The 25,137-nt window shown below is 46.3% G+C and overlaps 1 protein-coding gene across 1 annotated transcript in view; it reads right to left on the bottom strand.

The window, feature by feature from the left end:
- C8G (complement C8 gamma chain) overlaps nt 1–20,151 on the bottom strand; it is a 52,660-nt gene extending 32,509 nt beyond the window's left edge. Inside the window, exons 1-2 of the mRNA XM_069241421.1 lie at nt 18,639–20,151; nt 2,885–3,030 (exon numbers count right to left, since the gene is read on the bottom strand). Of these exons, the coding sequence (XP_069097522.1) occupies nt 2,885–3,030; nt 18,639–18,782 (290 nt within the window). The 5' untranslated portion in view covers nt 18,783–20,151. The remainder of the gene's footprint in view (nt 1–2,884; nt 3,031–18,638) is intronic.
- Between the last annotated feature and the right edge of the window lie 4,986 nt (nt 20,152–25,137).

Here is a 25,137-nt window from a genome sequence, read left to right on the forward strand (position 1 = left end):
GAATCACGAGATGCTGAGCAGATGACAAGACTCAAACCTGGTTCCCTAGCTCCAAAGTCTGTAGCTCTGGCTGTTACGCAACACCCTCTTCCTGGCTGTAACAAATGATCTCTAAATGATCCTCGACTAAGGAGGTCACACAGCCTTGATGCATCTACTTCTATGAGCCGCATTGGACACATCACACACTTGGTGCTACTGCACAGTCTCCAAACAACTGTCATCAATGGCACTGCACTAAACTGGTTTTCCTCCTCTGACCAACTGTAGTCAGTCGGTCACTCGCTACTCCTAGTAATTACCTCTTTCTTGCAGAGTTCCTCAAGTCTCTTCATTGAGCCCTACATTTTTCAATATCTAGGCCTCCCCTGTAGTAAGTTCATTACATCCGTGGTAAGACCTTATCTGCAAGTCAAAGGAATTTGTTGCTCCAGATTTGAAGGGCATGCTTTTTCTTACATAGCCCCTAAATACTGGAACACCATTCCATTTGCCTTTGTTTTCAAAGCACCCACCTCCTACTTTATAAATCTCAGAAAAAAAGTATATTTATGCCTTCACCTTTCCCTCTATTCTTCTCTGTTGGACTGGCACCAGGAGAGCCACTCAGTGTTATCATACACTCTGTAAAGCCCAATCATCTTCATCATCATATTCAACCCACCCAATGAACACCCTCTTGGACTTCAATGCTATAGTTGAAAACCATTGCAAAATTAGGGGTGATGTAGCCTAGGTCTATTGAAATACTCAGATATTGAGATTATTTATATACATTGAATCCACCCTAGATCCCCCACGATCAAAAGAACCAGCTGCACTCCAAGATGTAATGTTAAGCGAGGGGTAAGAACACAAGGCGTCTTGAAGAGGGGTTTATTCATAGCCCAGTTTGATATGGTTGACTCAGGGATAATGCACCAGGGTAATATATCTCTTCAAAATTAAAAGATTAGTTCAGGGAATTTGAAACAGCACTAGCACCACTGAGCAATTCAGCGAGGAAATTCAGAGCCAGATTTATCAAGGTTTTGCATCGCTCTTGTGCCACAGAAGAGGGTGCAAGGGAGATGCAAAACCTAAGTGAGATTTATCAAGCCATGCAAGGCCACACAATTCACTGCCTTGCCCTACTGTGCCCCAAGGGAGGCTACAGAACACATAGAAACTGGAAAATGCCTCTGAAGATTGTTTTTTTGCAGGACGGTACCCTTCACTGCACACAAACAACCTGCCTACAACACCAGCACCCTTGCACCATGACGCAAGGTTGCCTGTGTTGACGCCAGGCAGCCAAAAGCTGCTAGCACTAGGAAAAGACAGGACTGCTAATATTATATATAGCACATTGCTGCCCTTTCCCTTTCATGCAGCACAGCAAAGTGGCTTGCTGCGTTGCGCTGATTGGAAAAAATGATACGTATGGATCTCAAAGTCTTTGATTGATGAACCACTATCTTGTTGTTTGAACCATCTGGTATGAAATGAGGGTTTCGCTTTAATTGGACATTTAACTCATTTGGAGGAGATATCCCAAAGATCTATAGCCAATAAATTTTTTCAGACATCATGGTAACCTAAGGGCAAACCTCAATATTGATCTGGTATAGTACCCAAACTAACGCATATTGAGACGCGGAGGCGCACACTGGATTAATTCAGCCACTGAGCGGAGCGCTATAATATCTACCACGGGTGAGAAGAGCTGTGTGAGGAAGATGGCAAAAGTGAGATGCAGTGGCCCCTGGCACATCTTGGCCGCAGTAAAACCTGCTGCACTAATAATAGTCACTCCCCTGCTTGAGCACTGACTGACAATGAATGTATTTTGTATCAACTTCTGCTTGGGCCACAAAATCTTTTTACAGTGAATACGTGGTATGCAAATGTAAAGCAGGCATGTGGACATGGAACAAAGCGAAGCCCTTCTGTGCCAAAGGAACGTGTCATAGGACATTGGTCCTCATTAGGTTTTTTTTGCAAGCAGTTTGTGGCATTCTAGAATTTTTTTATGGTAGGAATTTTAATATAAGGCACTCATTTTTCAATTTTGACAGGTTTTGTAAAGGTGAATGTTAACGGAAAACAAAAGACCCTAATTCACAAAGCTAATCCTAAATCTGCTTTTGTGAAAGTACTCCTGTGCACCGATGGTGATTTACAATCTTTCCCTGAAATAAGTCTGCGAAGCTAAACTCATCGCTGCTTTCCAGGCCCCCATCTGGGCAATCATGTAAAGCCATTGTTATTTCTTCAATGCAGGACTGTGTGGTTTTATGTGCTGGAAAGGCAGCCCCTCTGTGCAATTGCACATTTCTTTTCTCCCCGCCGAAAACATTTTTACCCATGGATAAACTACTTTGCCTACGCTCCTACTAGGTTTGGGGGTTATCTTCCCCTTGCATCACTTAGGGTGGTCAGGATAAGGTAAGTCCTAAGCAGGAGCACATTTCTGGCCTTTACAGAGGTGAGAAATGGTTGAGATAAGTTTAATGCCAAAAAATTGAAATGTTTGTGCAGGGTCTCAAAGTGACAAAGCAAACTACCCGTAGAAATGACTACTTACTCCTCCTAGTATGGAAGTTACCCCGCCTAATCGGACCAGTTGTTGCGTACGTAAACAGAATCAGAAGGATGTACTCCTGCGAAGTTTGGTACTACAACGCTAAAGTTATCATACCAGTATAGTGCTTTATTACATATGCCTCCTTGTAGTGCTTATTACGAAGGACATTCAAGTTGGACTGTACATTTGTTGCTTAACACAAACTTTCATCTTTATTCTTTAACTAGAACACAAAATAAAAAAATACACCAATAAAGGAAAAATAAATATCAATAAATACCATAAAACTCGGGGCCATAAATGTAACCAGACACTTACAGCTGCCTGAAGGTGCTGATGGGCAACTTCTTGGTATCCTTGGGATCTGCAGATACCACAATCGTGGTTGCTTCTAGCCGATAGTGGTTTTCTTTCAGATACTCACACCTGGAAGCCACTCCAATCAGGAACCACTTGCCTGAAAACTAGAGCATAAAACATTTTAATGAGCCTGGAGTAAATGATGGTTCTGCTGATATCCCCTGGATTTTACAAACAGAGACCATTTACTGCATGGGTCTATTTAAGTGTACTTAATTTGATTTTTTTTGTTTCTTCGCCCTTTGAAATAACTTGTTTTTCACTGGGAAATCTTTCACCCACTCCTCCCCCATATCACTTGAAAATTAATAATTTTTCGCACTCATCAGATCTTAGCATATGGCTAGCATACAGACATACGTTTAGTGAAGTGTGTGCTAGGCATAGCGACTGTTTGTCGCTTCCCCACAAAGTCTGAGGAAGTATGACAACCAGAGCAATTTTTTGAATTACCAATAATGTGTGGGGAAGTGTGTGATAGGCCCAGCAAATGAATGCCAATTGCCCACGTAGTTTGGGGACATGTGTAACAGACAGAGCAAATGTTTGTAAGCCACAGAGTTTTGGAACATGTGTAACAGGCAGAGCAAATGTTTGTAAGCCACAGAGTTTGGGAACATGTGTAACAGGCACGTCAAGTGTTAGTAAATGTCCCGCTAATATTGAGGACCTATGTGACAGACACCACAAAAATCTGTGAATTCCTTACAAGTTTTGGGGACCTATGTGACAGGCTCAGCAAATGTTTGTGACTTGCCCACAAACGTTTGGGGAATGTGCAACCAGCACAGCAAATATTTGTCAAAGAGCCACATAGTTTGGGGGCTTGTGTAAAAGGCACAGCAAATGTTTGTGAATTCCCCACTAATATTTGGAACCCATGTGGCTGCAAAATCTGTGAATTCCCCACAAAGTTTGGGCACCTATGTGACAGGCACAGCAAATGTTTGTGAATTACCCACAAACATTGGGTAACTACGTGACAGGCACAACAAAAGACTGAGGATCCCCCACAAAGTTTGGGGACCTATGTGACAAGGAGAGTAAATGTTTGTGAATTGCCCACACAGTTTGGGGCAATGTGTAACAGGCACAGCAAATGTTTGTGAATTCCCACTAAGTTTGAGGAAGTGTGTGGCAGGCACAGCTTATGCTTGTGAATGTCCAACAAGTTTTGGGGAATGTGTAAGAGGCACAGTACATGTTTGTGAATTGCTCACAAATGTCACAGAAATGTGTAACAGGCACAGAAAATGTTACTGAATTGCCCACAGAGTTTGGGGATCTATGTGACTGGTACAGCAAAGGTCTGTGACTTCCCCACAAATTTTGGGGAATTATGTGATAGAGCAATTGTGTTGTAATACCCACAACGTATGAAGTTTAGAAAAGTGTTTGACAGCTACAGAAAATGTTTCTGAATTCCCCACAAAGTTTGGGAACGTGATTGACAGGCACAACACTTGTTTGTAAAATACCCACAAAGGTTAAGGGTGTGCAACATGCACAGCCTACCAGGTGTTTGTGAGTTGGAACTGTGTGATGCTCATATTTTATAGACCACTCCTCCTTGAAGCATTCCTTGGGGGTCCTCTTTAAGCGTGACTTACAGCGCTTATGGCAACAGCGCCATTATGGTTCTTGAAAGATATGTCATTACCAGGGACGGCTCTAGGGCGGTGCGACTGGTGCCTCCGAACCGGGCGCTGACTTCGGATGGGGGCACCTTGTTGCAAGTATATTATGGTTTTAAAAAGCTCTTTCTCCCTGTTCCTTGCCTCCAACAATTTTCAGGCAACAATAAAAATGTCAAGATAACTCTTGTAAGTAAAAGGCGTGACAGCACAGCCTAAGAATCAGAAGGTTTATTAAGCCACACAACTGAAGAGCAGTCGTCCCTTGGCAAGCCAGCGATCAACTGCCTGCCTTCGAATGCTACTTACCTGAACTACTTACAATGATCACCACACACAATCTAAAACTAACTAAATATCCTATGTGTTCCTAACATCCTAACTATAACAATAACTCCGGTGATTAATGTTCTCCCTGGAGAGACATGCAGTTTTGTCCAGTGGAAGTTTCGCTCATCCTAAGGTATCACGGGTGGTTAATATGCGGGCTACAAAGAACGTATACCACGCAGATCACAAAGTGCATATAATGTAAATAGGCACTGAGTTACTACTTTTGTTAGAGAGGTATAGATTAGAGTGTTGTGATTTTTTCACCAGTCTTTCATCAACCTAATGTTTCATAAAGGGTTCATTTGGGTAGGACCCAATTCTTATTATTAAAGAAAACCCTCAATCATGTTTTTACATTTTAAATTCTGAGTTTAACTTCTCCAAACCAAGCACTCTTAAACTATACTGCCTACCAGTATGGACGACATGTGACTGGTACACCTTGAAGTTTTCTGTCTCATGTAACATATCTTATACAGTAATTTACACATATATGATTGATTGTCTTTGTATAATATGAGTGTGATATAAAGTGCTCTGACACCCTACACCGGTATGGGTGGCACTACAACACTAATTAAAAGCATCTGAGAGAGTGTGTTTATGGAGCTTTGAGGGGTGCTGTTAAAGAGTGGTAGTGAGGGAATCCATGGTGGAGATGTTCATTAGGGGGCGCCAGGCGTCACCAGCACTAAAGCTGGTCCTTGGTATTACTTCAGAGTAAGTATTTTGTACAGCTTGCGTGTTTCTCACATGTCGTTGCAGGAGTTACCTCCAACAAGATGCTATTCTGTGGTGCAATATTCCCACATTTACAACGTAGCTTTACATCAGTTGAGTGCTATAATGTAATTCAATTAGTTTGCACTCATTTATCGAATTTATAGGGGCGCTTTAAATGGGGACCAAGGGCATTTACATATACAGTGTTTTTACACAGTTTCTGCTGTTGTAACTCACTCTGCCATTAATAGAGAATTCTGTGCAGAGGTGCCTCTTTACCTTCAGCAGGTGGTATATAGAGGTGGAAAGGTTTCTGTGAATGAGGCACAAAAACGTGCAGGATAATGTACACCCATACACTCATGTCAGCGTTACTCTTGTGTTTGAACCCAAGAGTTATTAGTAAATCAGAAAACTTTAGAACTGCAGAGGTTTGAGTTTTCAGCTTCATGCTTCAGCCTTGGAAGCAGGAGTCCAAACAGGACAACGCGCAGGCAGCGGTGTAAGTAAAAACTAATTTAAATTCTGTCTGTAGGGTGAGTGTGTGCCTGTGATAGACCTTATGTGAGCATATCTGTCTATGTGTTTGTAAGTGAAAGTGTGAAAGTGTCAGTGAAGGAGTGAATCACAGTGACAAAGAATGAGTTATAGAGTGAGCATGAGTGAGAATGAATGCAAGTGAGGGAGAATTAGAGTGAGTGTAACTGAGTATTACTGTGTGTGAGACTGAGTGAGTCACAGTCTGAGAGAGTTTTAGTGAGTCATTGAATAAGTGAGACGGTGAGTCAGATTGAGAATCAGTGAGATTGATAGAGTTAGAGTGAGAATGAGTGAGACTAGGCAAGAGATTCAGTAAGTAGGAGCAAGTGAGAATGTGTGACAATGAGTGATTGAGTGAGCCTGGGTGAGTCAGAGTGAGATTGTGTAATTCAGAATGATAGAGAATGAGTGTGGATTGGTGACACTGAGTGAACCAGAATGACTGGGAGTGTGTGAATCAGTGTGAGTGAGTGAATCAGAGTGCGACTACGTGAGAATAAGTGAGAATGTGTGACACTGACGGTAAAAGAGTGACACTGAGTGAGTAAGGGAGAGATTGAGTGAGTCTGAATTGTTTAGAATGAGTGGGTCTGAGTAAATGCAACTGAGTAAGTATAAGTGAGTCTGAGTGAGATTGAGTAAATTGGAATGAGTGTGATAGCGTGAATCAGGGAGACAGGAGTGAGTCAGGTGGACCCTGAGTGAGAATGAGTGAGGCTGAGTGAGAATGAGTAAGCCAGAGGGAGGCAGAGGAAAACTGAGAGAGACTAAGTGAGAATGAGTGAGTCAGAGTGAGACTGAGTAAATCATAATGAGTGAGAGTGAATGGGACTAGGTGAGAGTAAGTGAAAATAAGTGAGCGGAGTGGGTCAGAGAGTTAGAGACCAAGTGAGACTGGACGAATCAGAGCAAGTAAATGTGAGTTCAAGTGGGTATGTGAGTTAGAGAATGAGAATGAGGAAGTGAGTAAGACTGAGTGCAAGTGCATAGGTGAATACCCCAAACCCTCCGAGAATAAGTCAGGTTCACTCAATTGAATTTGAGCTAAGAATTAGGCACCATCACTTTAAAGTTCACCAGCCACCCCTGTGGACGATGTACATTCCAGTTTGTACAGATTGATTCACCCATTTCTCACAGAACAGCCTATCCCGAAGCTTCATGGGTCAAAGACTACAAATACTAGCTCCTCCCTATGCATCAACCAAAAACCTCTTTTCACAGTCCATCTAAACTTGGAAAACAATCCAGTGGCATGCATACCCCCATTTGGTACTCCACCTAACCTAGGTTAAGATCTGTGTCCCATCACAAGCAACACGGGAACCTTCTGAAAACAAGCATTTGCAATGCAACAGGTCTCGCATTTTCTTGAGTTGGAGCTATTGGCATTGTAAATTCAGAGCTTTACATTTGCTCAATCACAGTATACAGTTCCTGGGCAGAACTGTGGTGAGCACTGATATTTACCACTGGTGGTTCAGGGCTTAAAGAGTTATTTAACTTCCATTTGGAGATCAGAGTTATTTATTTTGTAAACCTGTTTCTAAACAGGGGCACTAGCATGCAGCCATGGTTTACTCCAGGAGGTGGTAAAGTGCAACACAAATACAGTATGACATAGGAATCACACTCTACAACCTCAGTGTCCAGCCGTGCTATATCTTTTAAAAGTACCTGTGAAAACCAAGAAGTGCACTCCACGAGTCCCAGTACTCAAATACAGTATTCCACAGTAATGCTCGGCTGCTAAAATGTAGTCAAAGGTCCTGGGATTAAGACAGCAGTTTGAAAGGAAGTTATGTAGAAATAAATGGTTGGTTGGTATGGGATGCTGGATGGAACTTATGTTGGTGGTATGTGATAGTCACTACTATTTGTGCTGCTTGGAAAGTGGGTGATGGGCTGCCAAGACTGGTAACTAGGGTGAGTGCCAAAGGAAGGGATGAAGCGGGTTACCCTTCTGCCAGGTCGACCACACAAACTCACCTTTGGTAGAGATTTCCCACAGCTCAAATTGTAGATTTTCACATAGTTTACATTGGACACCGGCATTTTGCCACCACTATCCTGCGTAGCCGCTGTACAACTATTCTGCTGCCCGGTACCCACGTTGTTTCCATACAGCAGCGCATGCAGAAATATCCTAGTACGAGAATCAACAGTTCCGCAAGTTTGTGAAACGCTTACAACAGGAGCGGCTGTCTTATAAGAATGTTAGATGTGATTGTAGCAGTGCTTAATTTGTGCTTGTTGTTTCCGGTGCTGAGCACCGGCACTTATTTTTGAGAGCCGGGGCTTAGTCTTCTGCCTCAAGCATTTGCTGCGAGCAAAAGACACATATGGGAAAGACGGAGGAAGAGAAAAAACAAAAAGCGTCACAAATGGGAGAAAGCAGAACGCTGCAAGAGTGAGCTGAAGCGCTGGGAGTGGCTTTAAGTGGATTAAAGAGGCCCGAGATGGCTTCAGGATTACGCTGCCTCAGTATTACTGTTCACACATTTAACCGCAGCAGCCACGTGTTTCAGAGGAGAGCTCTGAGCACCGGCACTTTTCTATTTACAAATTAAGCACTGGACTGTAGAGGGGCATAGTGACTAATTGAAGTGCCCTAAATGTTTCTCACCAAAGTGTAATAGCTTTTATTTTAATTCGGCATCTGTGAAATAAATTATATTTGACAAAAATGCTATTTTTTCAAATAACATATGTATTTGATCTTAAATTTGACTTAATTATCTTAAATGCTTAGTAATCGTCAATTTTTAAATGGTTGTTAAAAATGCTGTTTGCTGCATGAATAACTAAGTCTGGACCTACGGCCTCATTAAGGACTAACTTCTTTATGCTTGAGCTGAGATAAGCTCTTTAAGTGAGCAGGAAATGAGTGAACCATGAATTAAAGAGAGGATTGGATAGTAGAAGCATTTACAATGCAATACGTCTCGCGTTTGCTCAAGTTAGAGCTATTAGCATTGTAAATTCCTAACTGGACTTTTCTTGCCACATAAATTGAACTTGAAAAGTAAAACAGTTGACATAAGCAAGTCGATTCAAAGTGCCACGATCGCCATGAGCGCGAGCGCGAAGGAGAGACACAAAAAGAAAACAAGGCTCAACGGTTTTAAAAAAACATGCCATTGAACATGAAGCATGGTGCTGAGCTGCGAGGAGAAAGTATCCTGGCTCGGATTGAAGGGAAAACTGAAACCAGATGGGAGGCGGGTCCATCACACGCTCGAGGAAGTGTGACAAGGTGTGATGGCCATCAAAAATGTTCTCTTAGTGAATGTTCATTGGGCAGGAACTTAGGGGCATATTTATACTCTGTACCTTGGAAACCTACCTTGCGTTAATTAGATGCAAGGTAGGTGTTCCCGGGCAAAAAATGAGTCTAAGGCATTTGCGCCTTATTTATACTCCGTGCAAAAAATGACGCACGGGAGGAGGAGGGCCTTAAAAAATGTCTCTAAGCCTGTTTAGAGTCATTTTTTAACGTCTGGTCAGGGCAGGCGTTAGGGGACCTGTGGGCTCATTCCCATGGTCTCTGACCATGGAAGCAGTCCACAGGTGCCCTTCCCTCCACCCAGGGACACCCCCTGCCACCCTCGCCCACCCCTGGAGGACACCAATGGATGGGGGACCCATCTACGGTAAGTCCAGGTACGTTTTGGTAAGTATTTGTTATATTATTTTAAAGTGGCATGGGGGGCCTAACTTGGGTCCTCTACATGCCACTGTGCCCAGTGGCCATGCCCAGGGGACAGAGGTCCCCTGGGCATGACCATTGGGCAGGGGGCATGACTCTTGCGTCCATTAGTTACGTTAATGGCATTACTCCTAGTCCTACTCCCTCGCCTTCCTTTAAAACAATGAGGCTCCCTGCCTCCCCATAGACCCTCCCTTCCCCTTAAACACTCCCCCACCCCCACAACCTCCTGTACAAAAACAAGCCCAAGTAGCAACTCAGGCAGTCCGTTCTGGGAGGGCGGGAGGGAACGGAAAGGAAGGCGAGAGAGTAGGACTAGGACTAATGCCATTAATGTAAGTAATGGACGCATTACCTCCTGTTCCTCCCTCGCCTTCCTTTAAACCAATGAGACATAGCAAGAGAAAACAGGAGACGGACACTGAGTTGCAACAAGTTTAATCACAACCAATAAAGACCACTGAGTCCCCACCCCCCTATTACATCATAGAGGAAAATACACGGTGACCCAATACCGACTCCAAATTGCCCAAGTCCGCCAGTCTGTAATGACGAACAAAGGTCGAAGGTGAGGCCCAAGTCGCGGCCCTGCAAATTTCCACCACAGAAGCGCCCCGAAGCTCCGCCACAGTAGCAGCCATACCCCTGGTAGAATGGCCCTGAATCCCTAGGGGTGGAACCACCCCCTTCAAAGAATAAGCCATCAGTATCAGCAAGCGAACCCACCGACTCAAGGAAGCCGTGGATAGCTTTTCCCCTTTCCGAGCCGGACCGAAATTCACAAATAGAGAATCACCCTTATGGAAAGGAGCAACTACCCGTAGATATTCCAACAAGGCCCGATGCACATCTAAAGAATGCAACCGAACCTCCTCATCCGAAGGAAGGATCCGGACAAAACGAAGGAAGGATGACCTTCTGGCGAGCATGGAAAGACGAATTCACCTTGGGAACAAATGAAGGAACCGGAACAAGCACCACTCGATCCGGAAAAACCTTACAAAAAGGAAACGAGCAGGCCAAGGCCCCCAATTCCCCTAAACGGCGGCCCGAAGTAATGGCCACCAGAAAAAAAGTTTTCAAATAAAGATGACGCAAGTCACAGGAACCCAGAGGTTCAAAGGGAGCAAAAGTCACAGCATCCAATACCAACGAAAGATCCAAGGAAGGAAAGGACCGCACCGGACGAGTAAACAAGTTAAGAAGACCCTGGAAAAATCGAGGCATCAAATGACCCTCATCAGACAGATGACACCATGGACCCCTAAAAGCCTGAATCACCGCCCACTGCACCCTTAGAGAAGCCACAGACAAACCCAGCTGGGCTCCATCCTGTAAAAACTGCATTACATCAAAAAGAGAAGCAGACGTAGGATCCAACCCATGTCTGAAACACCAAGAAGAAAAAACTTTCCACTGCCGACCATAAGACAGCAAAGTGGAACGCTGTCGGGAAGTCAGTAAAGTAGAACTTAAAGCTACCGAAACCCCCAAACCCGTCAAACCCCGTCGTTCAACTTTCAGACCGTCAAGTGCAACCGCCTCAACGATCCCATCGAGAGGCAAGGAAATTCCAGATACGACGGACAGAGAGGAAGAGGCCACACGTGATCCAAAGCCATCAACTGAAGCAACGGAAACCAATTTGCCCTCGGCCAATGGGGCGCAATCAAGAGAACCCTGGCTTTCAGAAGATGTACTCTCACCAGAAACGCATGGAGCAACTGAAAGGGCGGGAAAGCGTTCAAAAGACCCTGAGGCCAAGGGCACAACATCCCGTCAACCGCCCAAGCCTGAAGACAACGAAACCGGGAGCAAAAGCGACTGAGTTTCGCATTCCCTGGAGACGCAAACACATCCACCACTGGAAGAGCCCATAGATGAACCAGATGATGAAACAGAGACCACCGGAGGGAGAAAATCTGAGACGAAGGAATTACTCTACTCAGAAGATCTGCCCGAACATTGACCACCCCACAAATGTAGGTGGCACGCAGGGAAAGAACCCATTTCTGTGCCCAAACAAAAATCTTCCTGGCAAGGCAGAACAGCACCCACTACCTGGTCCCCCCCTGCCGGTTCACATAAGCTTTGGTCACCAAGTTGTCTGTTCGAATAAGAACTGCTACACCTCTCAGGGAGCCATGAAAATGAATCAGAGCTAGAAGCACCGCCTTCAACTCCCGCCAATTCGAGGAACGTCTGGCTTTCAGAGGTGACCAAAACCCCTGGACCTGAGTCGACCCCATCCAAACCCCCCAACCTGAGAGGCTGGCATCGGTCGTCACTACCACCGGGAGAGGAGGAGAAAAAGCACCCCTACACGAAGATGAGCTGGCGCCAGCCACCAACCCAACTCCCTGCGAACCAACCCCAACACCGGAATCCGCGCCCGAAGAGAACTTGACCCCGGAGACCAATGAGACAGGAACCAGTTTACCAGGCAAAGAAGATGGAACCGTGCCCACGGTATTAGAAAAATCACCAATGCCAAATGACCCTGCAGACGCAACCACTGAAGGGCTCTGGGAGCAGGCTTCGACAAAATCGAACTCACCAGAGACTGGAGGCCCATTAACCGCTTCTCCGACACAGTCACCAAGCCTTGAAGAGTCAGAAACCGAGCCCCGAGAAAAACTAGATCCTGGGAAGGAACCAAATCTGACTTCCCCCAGTTGACCAAAAAAACGTGGTTTTGCAGGACCAACCCGAGCCACATGCCTCCGCAACAGCCCTTGAGAGGACGCTTGGGTTAGAATATCGTCCAGATAAGGATGAATAAACACCCCTTCGGAATGTTGAAGAGCCACCAGAGGGGCCAGCACCTTGGTGAAAATGCGGGTAGAGGACTTGAGGCCGAATGGTAGAACACAAAACTGAAAATGGTCCAGGCCTACCGCAAAGCGTAGGAATCGCTGAGAAGACCGAGCCACTGGAACATGCAGGTAAGCATCCTGCCGATCCAGAGATGCCAGGAAATCCCCCGAACTGACCAGAGGAAATATTGTCTGAATGGACAGCATACGGAAATGTACAGTCCTGATCCAGGAATTCACCCCTTTCAGATTGAGGACAGGTCGAAAACCCCCTGACACCTTCGGAACCAGAAATAAGACGGAATAAGTGCCCAGACCTCTCTCCCCCACAGGAACCAGGGAGATGGCCCCCTTGAGAAGCAAGTCCTGGACCCCATCCAACAACGCCTGTCTCTGGGCCCCGTCCGCAGGCAGAGGAGTGGGATGCACCCCGGAATCTGGAGGCACCACTTCGAAATCTATGGCGTGGCCATTGTCCACAATGTCCAGCACCCAACGATCACTGACACTCTCCTGCCACACGGAAAGAAAGTGCCTCAGCCGTCCCCCAACCGGCCCTATGCCAGGCCCACAATGATGGTCAGGACCCCTTCTTAAATCCACACTGGCTCAAAGGGGTAGACTTCTTAGGAGAAAAACGGGGCTGAAAACAACGTTTCCTGAAAGAAAAAGACTTGGAATCCATTTTGGGAGATGAGCGCGAATGCTTCCACCTAACCCTTGCCAGAAGAAGAACCACCTCTGTAAGGCAAGGCGTTTTTCCTCTCCTTAAAGGCCTTGGAAAGCATGGAAGGCAACTGATCACCAAATAAATTACGCCCCTCAAAAGGTAGTCTCAGGAGAGCAGATTTCTCCCCAGGATCTGCCTTCCACAACCTCAACCAGAGAGACCTACGAGCCCCAATCAAAGCTCCCAATGCCAGAGCCGAAGTACGGACCACACCAGAAGACATGTCTGCCAGCAACCTGGCCTGTTGCTCCATAACAGCCAGAAGTTCCGAGCACTCCAAACCTTCCTGAACAGCCACCGCCAGCTTGTCAAAATCCTGCACCAAAGATTGTGCTGAATAAGCAGAAAAAATACCCGCTCTGAGGGCCAAATTCTCCACCGCAAATGCCCTCTTAAGACCAGAATCAACCTTACGGTCAGTGGCATCAGCAGGCACACAATCCTCTGGATTGACCGCCGTCTTGCCAATCATGGTGGCTAGAATGTAATCCAGTTTAACTGAGGGCGGTAACACATCCTCCCCTTCCAGCAAGTACAGTTTCTGAAGGAACCTTGGCACGTGAGACTTGTCCACATCCTTCCACTCCTGGAGTACCATATTTTTCACAGGGCCCTGAAAAGGCATGGCAAACCTTGAAGGGGTTTGATACTGAGGGAACAAGTGTGAATCCGTCCCCGTAGGCTGGAAAACAGGAAAACCTAAATTGTCCCGAACATGAGACATCACCTCCCACATCTCTTGCCTGCAGACATATTTCCCACCAGAAAAAGTAGACGGAGCATCATCATCATCACAAGAAGAGGACCTCTCCGTAGTCCCAGGAGGACGGGCTGCCGGAGAACGACCAGGCCTGGCCACCCCTGCTTGGAGAGCACGAGAGACAGCCACCTCAATCATGTCCTGAACCTCTGCTCTGGACATGAGAGGTGTAGAAGCCCCAACCGGAACCTGGTGACCCCCAGGCGTGGAGGGGGAACCTCAACATCCTCCCCTGAACCTCAACATCCTCCCCTGATGAAGAGGAAGAGGAAACAATCCTACGTCTTTTAGCAGGTACCTTCGGCATGATACAAACAAAAAATGCCAGCCATAGGACCCCGACCCCCTTAAATAAAGGAGAAAAGTCCTCCCCGTAAAAAAAAGAACAGCAAATGGAAATGCAGACACAATTAGCCCAAACCATTAAATACGTGGGCAGAATGCCTGTCCTATCGCCAAAAACGCCAAAAATCCAAACCGGCACATCAGCTCGTGCCTGCGAGCCAAAGATCCGGAAGTTGTAGCCCCAGCCGCAAAGAGCCAACCGACCTCGTCAGCCGACTCCCAGGACGCGTCTCCAAGGCAGCCACGCCCGCCTCCCGAAGACGCGACCGCCAGGAACCCTCCCCGAGGGGCTCCGCACCTCGAGGAGAGCAAAGTCGAGGACCCCCAGGCCCTGCCGTGGAGGAAGAAGAAGGTAAGTCTAGCGGGGCTAGACAAAAAAGAACAGGAGGTGGTGGGTGTGGGGGGGGGGAAGGGGAAGGGAGGGTCTATTGGGAGGCAGGGAGCCTCAATGGTTTAAAGGAAGGCGAGGGAGGCACGGGAGGTAATGTCTTTGCAAAGACCGGAGTCATTTCCATGGCGGCTGTGTGTCAAAAAATGACGCTAGTCAGGTTAGAGTCAATATTTTTTACTCTAACCTGTCTTGCACCATTCTTTGACGCACAACCCCCAGTCTTCCCTATGCCTCTGCTGCCCAGTTAGTGTCATTTATTTTGACCCTAACCAGGCCGCAGTGCGGGCTACTGTCATTCCTTAAATATGACACCCGCCTGGTGCGTTGGAATGGCAGTAGCCGGCGTTAAACTTTTTGACGCAAACCTGTAGGTTTGCGTCAAAAAGTATAAATATGGGCCGTAGAGTGCAAAGGAGGGACACTAAGCACAATGCACCAATAAGAGTGAAGCATTTAAGACAGGCACAACAAGAACGAATTGCAAGAGTGGGCGTGGCTTAAGCCCCTATACTGAACACAGCATGTCTGGCAGAGACAGCACATGCGCGCTGCCTAGGCGAGACCTAAACACTGAGCTATTCAGATGCTTTCAATTGAATTCTGACAAAGCATGGATCACACTGAAAAATACCAGAGAGGGTATTCCATTAACCAGAATGGACTCTGGCTTTTTCTCCTCTCTTAATTACGCATTTCTGTAATCACTTCAAGGCTGTGAAATAGCTGAAATGCAGCTGTTTACAAAAAAAACAAATGACTTATTAACTGTAATGACAGAGTCAGCTGTAGCACTCACAACAACAAAGAGCAAACAGGTGTTGTACTGCAGTTAGAGAAGCAGGTGTTTGACTGAGGTCTCTGCAAGTGTGATCTCCCATTTTTTTGCAGTGTAAGGGTTGCTTTCAGAGTTATCTCCGTGTATTAGTATCAGTTTATCAATATCGTAAGGTCTAAAAGCTGGGTGGGCTTCCCTGTGATTCCAGCCTACAAAAACGAGTTAGCTACAGATCTTAACAGTAAGCACACCACCCCTTGAGCTAACTAACCAGACATGAAACTTTAAAAATATTGATGAAGCAGGCTTCTGTTGCTACCTTGGAAACTCCTTGGCATCCAGTCTCCAAAACATGGAGGACAAAATCAGTGACAGGAAGGTGCCTGCAACCTGAGGAACACAGTTCCAGGATGAATCCCTTTCTACAAGCACTCACTCTAGGGAGATCACTGAATAATATTGGTGCATGATTGTATGAACTAGAGCTGGGCGAGCCTGGATCAGCCTGGCTAGAGCCACATGTCCAACTCTGCATGAGATCAGCTGGGAGTAAAGGAGTCAAGCCAAGACTTCCTAGTTTCTGCGTCCCGCATCCCTCTTCTTCGCGTTATCGCATTGTTCTCAAAGCCCCCCAGGAGCTGTTAGTTATATGCATTTCCACAATGAAAATACAAAACACCCATGACACTGGCCTGCAAGTGGGTAGCCAGAATATTAAAATATCCCCACTTGAACCATACCTCTAAACACACCAAGTATGCGAAGCAAGCAAACCTGACTTTGCTTCCTCCTTCCATGTTTCTAACCATCAATCCTTTCACCCTTTTGTCTTTTCATCCATACGTCTGGCTATACCTCCACCTATCCATCTATTCACCCTCCTACTTATCCATATGCCCATTACTTCATATTTACATCCACACATCCAGGCTATGCACTCCTCCATTATTTCAGCCTTTAATATATCCTTTCACTCTTCATCGCCTATCCGTTCATCAACCTTCCATCCATTCATCCTTTCACCTGTCAATCCTTCCACATCTCCATATATCATTCCCCTTCCATCTATCCATCCTGTAGCTCCATCCCTTTACTCTTCCAGACATTTTTTTTACTTTCCATCCTACTTTTGACTTTTTATTTCTAATTTCCTTTCACAGTTCCTTCATTCCTTTCTTTCTTGCCCATCTTTTGTTTCTCATCCTTCTTTTTCTTCCTTACATTTCTGTCGCATGTATACTTTCTATTTTTCTTTCTCTTTGTGTTTCCCCTATTTTCATAATTTCTCTTTCTCTTTGCTTCCTTTGCTGTGCATGCCAGCCCACGACCCACTCATCTGTCATGGTATTCCCTAATTAAGTTACCATTGGATCTAGTTAACCAGTCTAGTGGGCCCAGTAGCAACCACTGCTTGAGCTGATGAAGTGTGTGTGGGGGGCAGGGCGGGTATTGACTTCTCCAGGGCCAGCCAGCCCCTTCCCACATGCGTCTCTGAGGACGACTTTTAGAATGCAGAGGGACTGGAGGCAGAAAGGAAGGGCTTGGTGCAAGGGAGCTGGTAACGGAGTTTATAACAGGGAGACAGAAAGTCAGAAAAAGAAAGACAAAAGGCGAAACAAAGAAAGTGAAAAAAGCAGAGGATGATGGAGAGTTAATGGACCCTCAAGAGTGGAAGAAAGTGAGAGATGGCGTAAAAATTAAATAGAGAGATGGAGAAGGGAAAAGGAGACGAAGCGAACAAATAGAAAAACTCGGGCCTCAAGAATACAGAGGAGAGGGTGAGAGAAAAAAAGACCAAGAGAGAAATACATGAGGGTGGAGAGAAAGAGCTAACAAGAAGCAGGAAGAGAGAGGGAGAGAACTATGAGACCATCACACGGGGCGAGAATTAGAGAAAGTGAGAGAGCGTTGATCCAATGACTTCTATAGCAACTCTGCTCGTGTTTTGGCTCTTGGAGCCAATCCGTATCCCAGGCTCAACTCTGGCTCGTCTCTTCACATGAATTGCACATATATCCCCAAACCTTTTTTGGTTATGGACCTCCTGGAAAAATATTGATTTTGACCTTAGCACTCCTACGCACCACTGCATAGTAGACACTGTATTGCAACACATGCCTATATATATCTAACAAATGAACTGTTGTATAATGTCTATTTTTCTTTACAAATAACGTGTTCTTACACCACTTGCGGAGTAGAAGGGTGCTCTATAAAAGACCTCAAATATGTCAATAAAATGTTTTATATATAGATTTTGGGAAAGTGTGAACCTACCTAGAGAGCAGAGGAGTGCTCAGCAAGAGCGGATGCCCTGGGTTGCCATTCATGGCAATTTACAATGAAAAGGGATGTTCGTGGACAGTGACTTCTTGGTAACCCTGATCACTGTCCCACTCTGGAAGTACGCTTTACTAAGCATGTTTGCTGACGAGTTTACATTCATGTGCCACTGAGACTTCTTCTGATGCAATAACACGAAGGAAGGCATATACTGGGCTGAAAAACATGTAGTGTCTCAATTATAGGGCCTTCCATTTCAACCAGAGCAAATCAGGATAGTTTTCTCTGTGGGCCACTCGGGATATTTTCATGCTGATTTTCCTACCACAGTAGGGTAAATGGTGGGCACAACAGGAATTCCTCGTGGTTGGCAATCCACCCCATCCTACTGCCTCACTACTGTCTTGGGCGGTACTACAACAGTATACTTACGAGGCACTCCTAGCTGCTGCCAGCAGGGGGCACCAAAATGCTCCTTGATTAGAATGTATACGGGAAAGGAGGCTTAAAATGTCAGTTCGCCTAGGGCGCCAGGACTGCTTCTTCTCGCCTTGCATCAGGAGGGCAAAGAAACGCCTGTGCTCTGTATCTGAGCGGCGAAAAACGGCAATTTCTTCATCCAGTCTAACTCTCGCCGCATGCTCTCCCGGCAACCCCAAAGTGTGAATCTTACCTGCGCAGGACTGAAGTTGTCTTTGGCTTGGACCTTCTCGATGGGGTTTTCAGGCTTTTTGGGGGGATTGGCCCCCCGCCTCTGGGCACATGACCCTGAGATCAGAAGAAGGACCAGGAGTAGAGCGCCTGTGGCCGACTGCATGCTCCCTGAGCTCGTGGGCGATGGGCTCCTGCTATCTGTGCCTGCTTTGCTATCTCTCTATTGTCACTGTGTCCGATGCTGCTCACTGGGTCTGTACTTTGACCCTTGCTGTCCCTGATGTTACCTGTATGCCTGCACTGTCACCTCTGCTCCTTTGTGCGCCTGCTCTGTGCCAGGTGCTGCCACGCGCATGTGCTGTTCTCGTGTCTGTGTTCTGCACTGTCCAGTGTTCCTGTGCACTGCCCGAGCCGGCTCTGTGTGGCTGTTCTACGACATCTGCTGCTTTATATGCCCTCTCTGGGCCTAGTGCTGAGGTCTGTGTCGGTCTGTTCCCTAAGCTGCTCTCCGGGTTAGATTGTGTCCTGTGCTCACCTACAGAACTGCACGATGCCAAAAGCTGCTTCGTGTGCAATGCCTCCTGTGCTACTCTGGGGACCTGTACCATGCTCCTCTGCTGTACCCTCTGTGTTCTGCTCTGGTTCCTGCAGGTTGTACTGTGCCCTGTGCTGCTCTATGTTCCTGTATTGTGTCCTGTACTGCTTGCTTCAGGGGTTGTACTGTGCCCTCCGCAGCTTTATTCCTGTATTGGGTCCTGCCCTGCTTCCTTCTGGGATGTGCTGTGCCCTCAGCTGCCCTAGTCCTGCATTGTGTCCTACCCTGGTTCCTTCGGGAATGTACTGTGTCCTGTTCTATGTTCCTGTATTGTGCCCTGTACTGGTTGCCTCCGGGCCTGCCCTGTGCCCTCAGATGCTCTATTCCTATATTGTGTCCTGCCCTGGTTCCTTCGGGATGTACTGTGTCCTCTGTTGTCTGTGTTTCTGTATTCTGTCTTGCCCTGGTTTCTTCGGGTTGTACTGTTCCCTCTGCTGCTTTGTGTTCCTGTATTGTGTCCTGCCCTGGTTCCCTCAGGGATGTACTGTGTCATGTGCTGCTCTATGTTCCTGTATTGTGTCCTGTCCTGGTTCCTTCACTGATGTACTGTGCCTTCTCCTGCTTTGTGTTCCCGTATTGTGTCCTACCCTGGTTCCTACGGGAATAAACTGTGCCCTCTGCTGCTTTGTGTTCCTGTATTGTGTCCTGCCCTGGTCACCTCGGGGATGTACTGTGTCATGTGCTGCTCTGTGTTCCTGTCTTGTGTCCTGTCCTGGTTCCTTCACTGATGTACTGTGCCCTTCGCTGCTGTGTTTCTGTAATGTTTCCTGCCCCGGTTCCTTCAGGGATGTAGTGTCCTGTTCTGTTCTATATTCCTGTATTGTGTCCTTCCCTGATTCCTTCGGGGATGTGCTGTTCCCTCTTCTGCTCTGTGTTTGCACGGGAGGTTCAGGGGCCTCAGGATAGTTTGCCCTGTGGCTTCAAGGCCCCCGCGGTAGATCAGTCTGGTTGGATATTGAACGTTGTTGCTGCCTTTACTGAAAGCCAAAACAATGCCTCGCCGATAAGAGGGGTTGATCTTTTCGTGTTTGTGTTGCTCAACGTTTGTTCAGAGGTGCCACCACCCGCGACCACTGAAGCAACCACCTGAAGTTGTGTTATCACTGATCAAACACCGAGGCCCCGGGGGCGTCCCGAACCCGTGTATGCAGTGCAGGTATGACTGACACTCCTGCTTATCTGCCCAAACAAACTTCAGCTCAGCAAACAGACTAGAAACAGATCCTGCTGGGCTCGGTGCAAACTCAACACCGCTGTGGGTTTCCCTGAATGTTAATAATGAGAATATCCAGTTCTTAGGTATCAGGCAAGGACCGCCTCCCTTGTCCACCTCACAGCTCTACCATAAAGGTAGTGTTAGCAAGATGTGGCTTTAATCCCGACTTCAGCGTCTGGCTGAAGCATGACACGAATCTGAATAAATCACGATATCGAGAAAAGTCGAAAAATATAAATATTTGTAATGTAATTTCAGATGTGCAAACCCTCTTGCTGTACGTGATCTTGACTTGTTTCCTACGGACTCACCGATTGATGTACAGCTCCTTGTCACCCATTCATTTGTAGTATAAAGACACATGAATGTAAAACCCATTTGGATGGGCCCCGCTAGGGCCCCTTTTCAAATTTAACAGATTAGAGCATGTTCTGCATGGCCATGGAGCCTTACGCCAGCCATTTAGTCTCCACTACCCCACTACTTGCCATGATTACGTACAGGTAATCTTCATTACACCGAATCATATTCTTCCGCATTACAGCATCCATTGATGGGGGTGACCCATTCCCCTAGACAGGCACCGTGTGGCCTTAGGAGTAAGTTATATATATCCATTTTCTTTATATTCCCACAAGGGAGGGTGTGACATGGACACCTTCCCACAGGACATCTTGGCAATGGTGCCCACCTATAGGCTGGGACGGAAGTAGGACGGTGAAGAAGAGGAGTACAACACAATGTAATGTAGAATTACACACATTTATTGGACTATTTCACACTGTATGTAAGGTAGAATAAAGGGAGGGGTGGATGGATGAGTGATTGAAAGGATGCATGGGTGGACAGCAGAGTGGATAGAAGGACAACAGAGTGGATGGCTAGATGAATGTAAAAGTGGATGAATTGATAGATGGAAGCGAAGATGGGTGGATGGATGGATGGATGTCAGAGCAGATGGTTGGATGAAACGAGAACAAATTGAATGACAGGTGAAAAATCCATGAATGACACCATGTAAGGGTGAAATAGTGGATATCAGTGGGTGGATGGAAGGGTGAAAGGATGAATAGAGAGATGGAAGAGTCAAGAGAGCTCTTCTAGGGAGGGGTGGGCTCACTTGCCTCACTTGCTTGGTGCCGTTAGACCTTTTATTTCAAAGTGGCGGGGTATTTTATTTTCTGGCTACTTCCTTGGCACAGTGTATGTGGGTAAGGAGTGTAAATGCATTTTTCCACCCTCCACTAACCCACTGACCAATATCCTGTACGTACAGTAGATCGTACATCCTACATGCTTAGAAAAGTCACAGAAATTAGGATTGTTGCCCATACAATGGTGTTGCTGCTCTATATTACTTGTAACCTGACACAATAAGGCGAATGGGGCAGTCCTCTTGGCTGCTACCATTAGTAGGGCATTCCTCAGATCTTAGGAAATAGTTAGAATTGCACAGAAGTTCTGAAGTACTGTCCCATACTATCCCAAACCGTGCACATTGACAACATTAGGGTCCCTGGCCTATACGTTCCTGGCGGCAAGCCAGTGTCCCATGCTGCTTTGGCTCTGAGGCCACATACCATGCCGTCTGCAGATAGTGCAGGTCACATGATGTGCCGAAAAGCAATACACTCTCATACACAGATGCAGCAGAGAGGTGTTTGGGCCTCTGTCATATCCTACACTTGCAGGCAGACAAGGTAAGTATTTAACTCACTGAGAGGTGACAGTGGCAGCTAAAGTTAGGGGCCCAGAGCAGCATCAAAGAGACCGGTCCAGGAAGAACCTGGCTTTGCAGTTCGGGCTGGACTGTTTTCATGGGAAATAGGGTCAAGTCTGATTAAAATATGGCTAAGTCCAAACTGGGGTGGTGTGGTGACCAAAAAACAATGAATTAAACCCGATCTTTGTGACTGGGTGTGAATGTTTGCATTGTTCTTCATTCTGTCCATCATCTGTTCTTTTTGCTATTGTGAGGTTGAATGGAAGCAAAATCAGAGAATCTGGGTGTCACAAAAGCATCGGAATCAACTTTACTTCCAGAAAATTAAACTGTTTAGAAAGAGCAATACGTCCTAAAAATCCTTCTTCTATATTACAATGCTTCCACTTACAATTCTAAAGACAAACTGTAAAAACGTATGCAATTTTTTGAAAAACTGAGTTGTGTCTTGTGTGCTGTTTTGTCACGGTGAAAACTATACCTTGCTATTCGCTAGTTTTTAATATTCCAGAATGTGTTGGGTGCTGGGAGCCATAAGGTGAGCTGTGCCACGAAACATCGATATGTATATTGTGACTTTCTTGCTTTTTGGTGAGTTATGTATCTGACATGCACATGCTTTTTTTTAATCCTGATCGCTGTATGGAGGAAGGCGGGGCTTCACTGTGTCTGTAAAACCTCTTCTTGTGTAGAGCGGATCAGCTGGCGGTCTTCAGCTCAAGAATGAGCAGATGAGATCAAGCCTTTGAAACGAGCCCTCTGCTTAAAGGCTGTGACTGCAATGCTTTGAATGGGCAAGAATTTAGGGGCAGATTTCAGGAAAAGGGATGCAGCGCGGTGCTGCGCCAAAATAGGCAGCGTCGCGCTGCATCACTTTAGAAACGCAGGGATGCACCGTATTTAAGTGAATACGGCACACCTCTGTGTTTCCCCTTGCGCCGGCGCTAAATTTAGCTGCCAGCACCAACGCAGGGATTCTTGCACCATAGTGCAAGGATGTCTGCGTTGAGGGGTATGATTGTATATGTGCAGGAAGGTGTTCCTTCCTGCACATAAACAATCACTTATGGCCCTTTGGCACTTCTGTGTGTGCTGCACAATGCAGCACGCGCAGAAGTGCCAAAGCGTCATTTTCAAATGATTGTTTATGTGCAGGAATGGACATCTTCCCGCACATAAACAATCATTTCTGGCATTTTGCTCTTTCTATGCGAGCGGCAGAATTCAGCACGCATAGAAAAAGCAAAAAACGAGGAGGAATAAAAGTATTCCTCCTCGTTGCACCCTGCTAACGCCACCCCTGGGGATGGCGTTAGATTTTGGTGCTGCCTCAGGTTTACGAAATTTCATAAATCTGAGGCAGCGTCAAAATTCAATGGGTGTTGCTGTGGCACACACACAACACCAATTGCACAACCCTTCCACGCACAGTGCTGCGTGGGAAGGGGCCATATTTACAAGGTAGCGTTAAGCCACAAAAAGTGGCTTAACGCCACCTTGTAAATACGGAGCAGTGCTTAGAGCCACAGGAGCGTCACAAAAAGTGATGCTCCTGTGGCACTAGGGCCCCAGAAATACGGCCCATAGTCCCTATATTTCATTTGAGAAGGAAACTACCTGCACTTCTCAATACAAGCATAATACTTTCAATGGGAGAGTATCGGCTCTTCTCAACAGCAAATAGGTACTCTGGAGCAGTGAGTACCAGCACTTCTACATTTCCATTTCAAGTACAGTGTAGTTGAGATTTCTTAGTACACAGAAGAATATAAATATATTTCTTTGCACCCTGGCGGAACAGGAGCTGTTCTCATTCCCACTTATATCCTCTGTAAAGCTCGTGTTTCACCCCGCAGGAAAATCTAGGCCTTAATCCCTGGTCTACTCTAACATGTTCCTTCCATCACCCAATAGTCAACAGAGTCACAGTTAATGGAACTCCCTTCCAATGACCAGGGCTGGACTAGTAATAAAAATCAGCCCTGGCAAAAATAATCAAACCAGCCCCACACTGCAGGAGGCCAAGCTAAAGCAGGCCAGTGGTGGGTTGTTTGGGCTACACCACTCCTTGCATCCCAGTACAGCCTATGACCATCACTTACAGTGAAGCCAACCATTCATTCATTAAAAAATAAAAACTTGGAGAGATATTTTATTTCCTTGTATAAATCGTGGGTGCTGTACAAGATAACCCTGTTCCTCTTCTGGTCAGGAGCATGCTGATCATTGCAGCCCTATCAAAAGTCAGGCTGGGGTTTGATAGGGTCAGTCCTTTACTCCACATTAGCCTCCGTAAGGCCAGGGGAAACGTTGCCAAAAATTCGCCCCTGCCCTAAGAGATTCTGAACTTCAAACATGCTGCACTGCTTCAAGCATGCATAGGATGTCTATGGGATTGAGAAATGTGAAACACACCTCCCAAATGCGTGCCCCTGTGATACTGACATGCGCACACTGCCTGTCACCAGCACAGGACACTGACATGAAAATAGAGAGGCATATCTGCCAGTTTGTGTGTTAACATGTCTGCCGTTCACTGCTGCAAAGAGCAGCGCTTTTTTGACTGCTGGCCCTGGTGAGGTGGCGCCTTAGCATCCCCAATGCACCAGCAGCCTCTGCCACAGTGCCACACCCAAGAATCACGGTTGCAGGGAGTGCGAAACATTACCACGCCAGGTCACATCAGTGGTAATATGGCTTTCTGTGGGATGAAGATCACCTTCAGTTATGGGTTACGTGTAGGGATGTGTCTGATGTGTCCCACAGGGGGCTGTTGGAGTGTTCCCCACAATGTAATACCCATGCATACTCTGAAAGGTCCATGGTGACCATTAGGTTAGGATCAGCCAACAGAACAGACATCCCACCAAGACGTTGGAACAATGGTCTTTCCACAGTTGCAGAACAATCTCACTAAGGTTAGGATCTTCAGTAAAGACCAAAGAGATAGCTTTGAAACTGAATGGCAGTGTCCTGTATTGGTA

The sequence above is a fragment of the Pleurodeles waltl genome, chromosome 6, assembly GCF_031143425.1.
Source record: "Pleurodeles waltl isolate 20211129_DDA chromosome 6, aPleWal1.hap1.20221129, whole genome shotgun sequence".
Taxonomy (NCBI): domain Eukaryota; kingdom Metazoa; phylum Chordata; class Amphibia; order Caudata; family Salamandridae; genus Pleurodeles; species Pleurodeles waltl.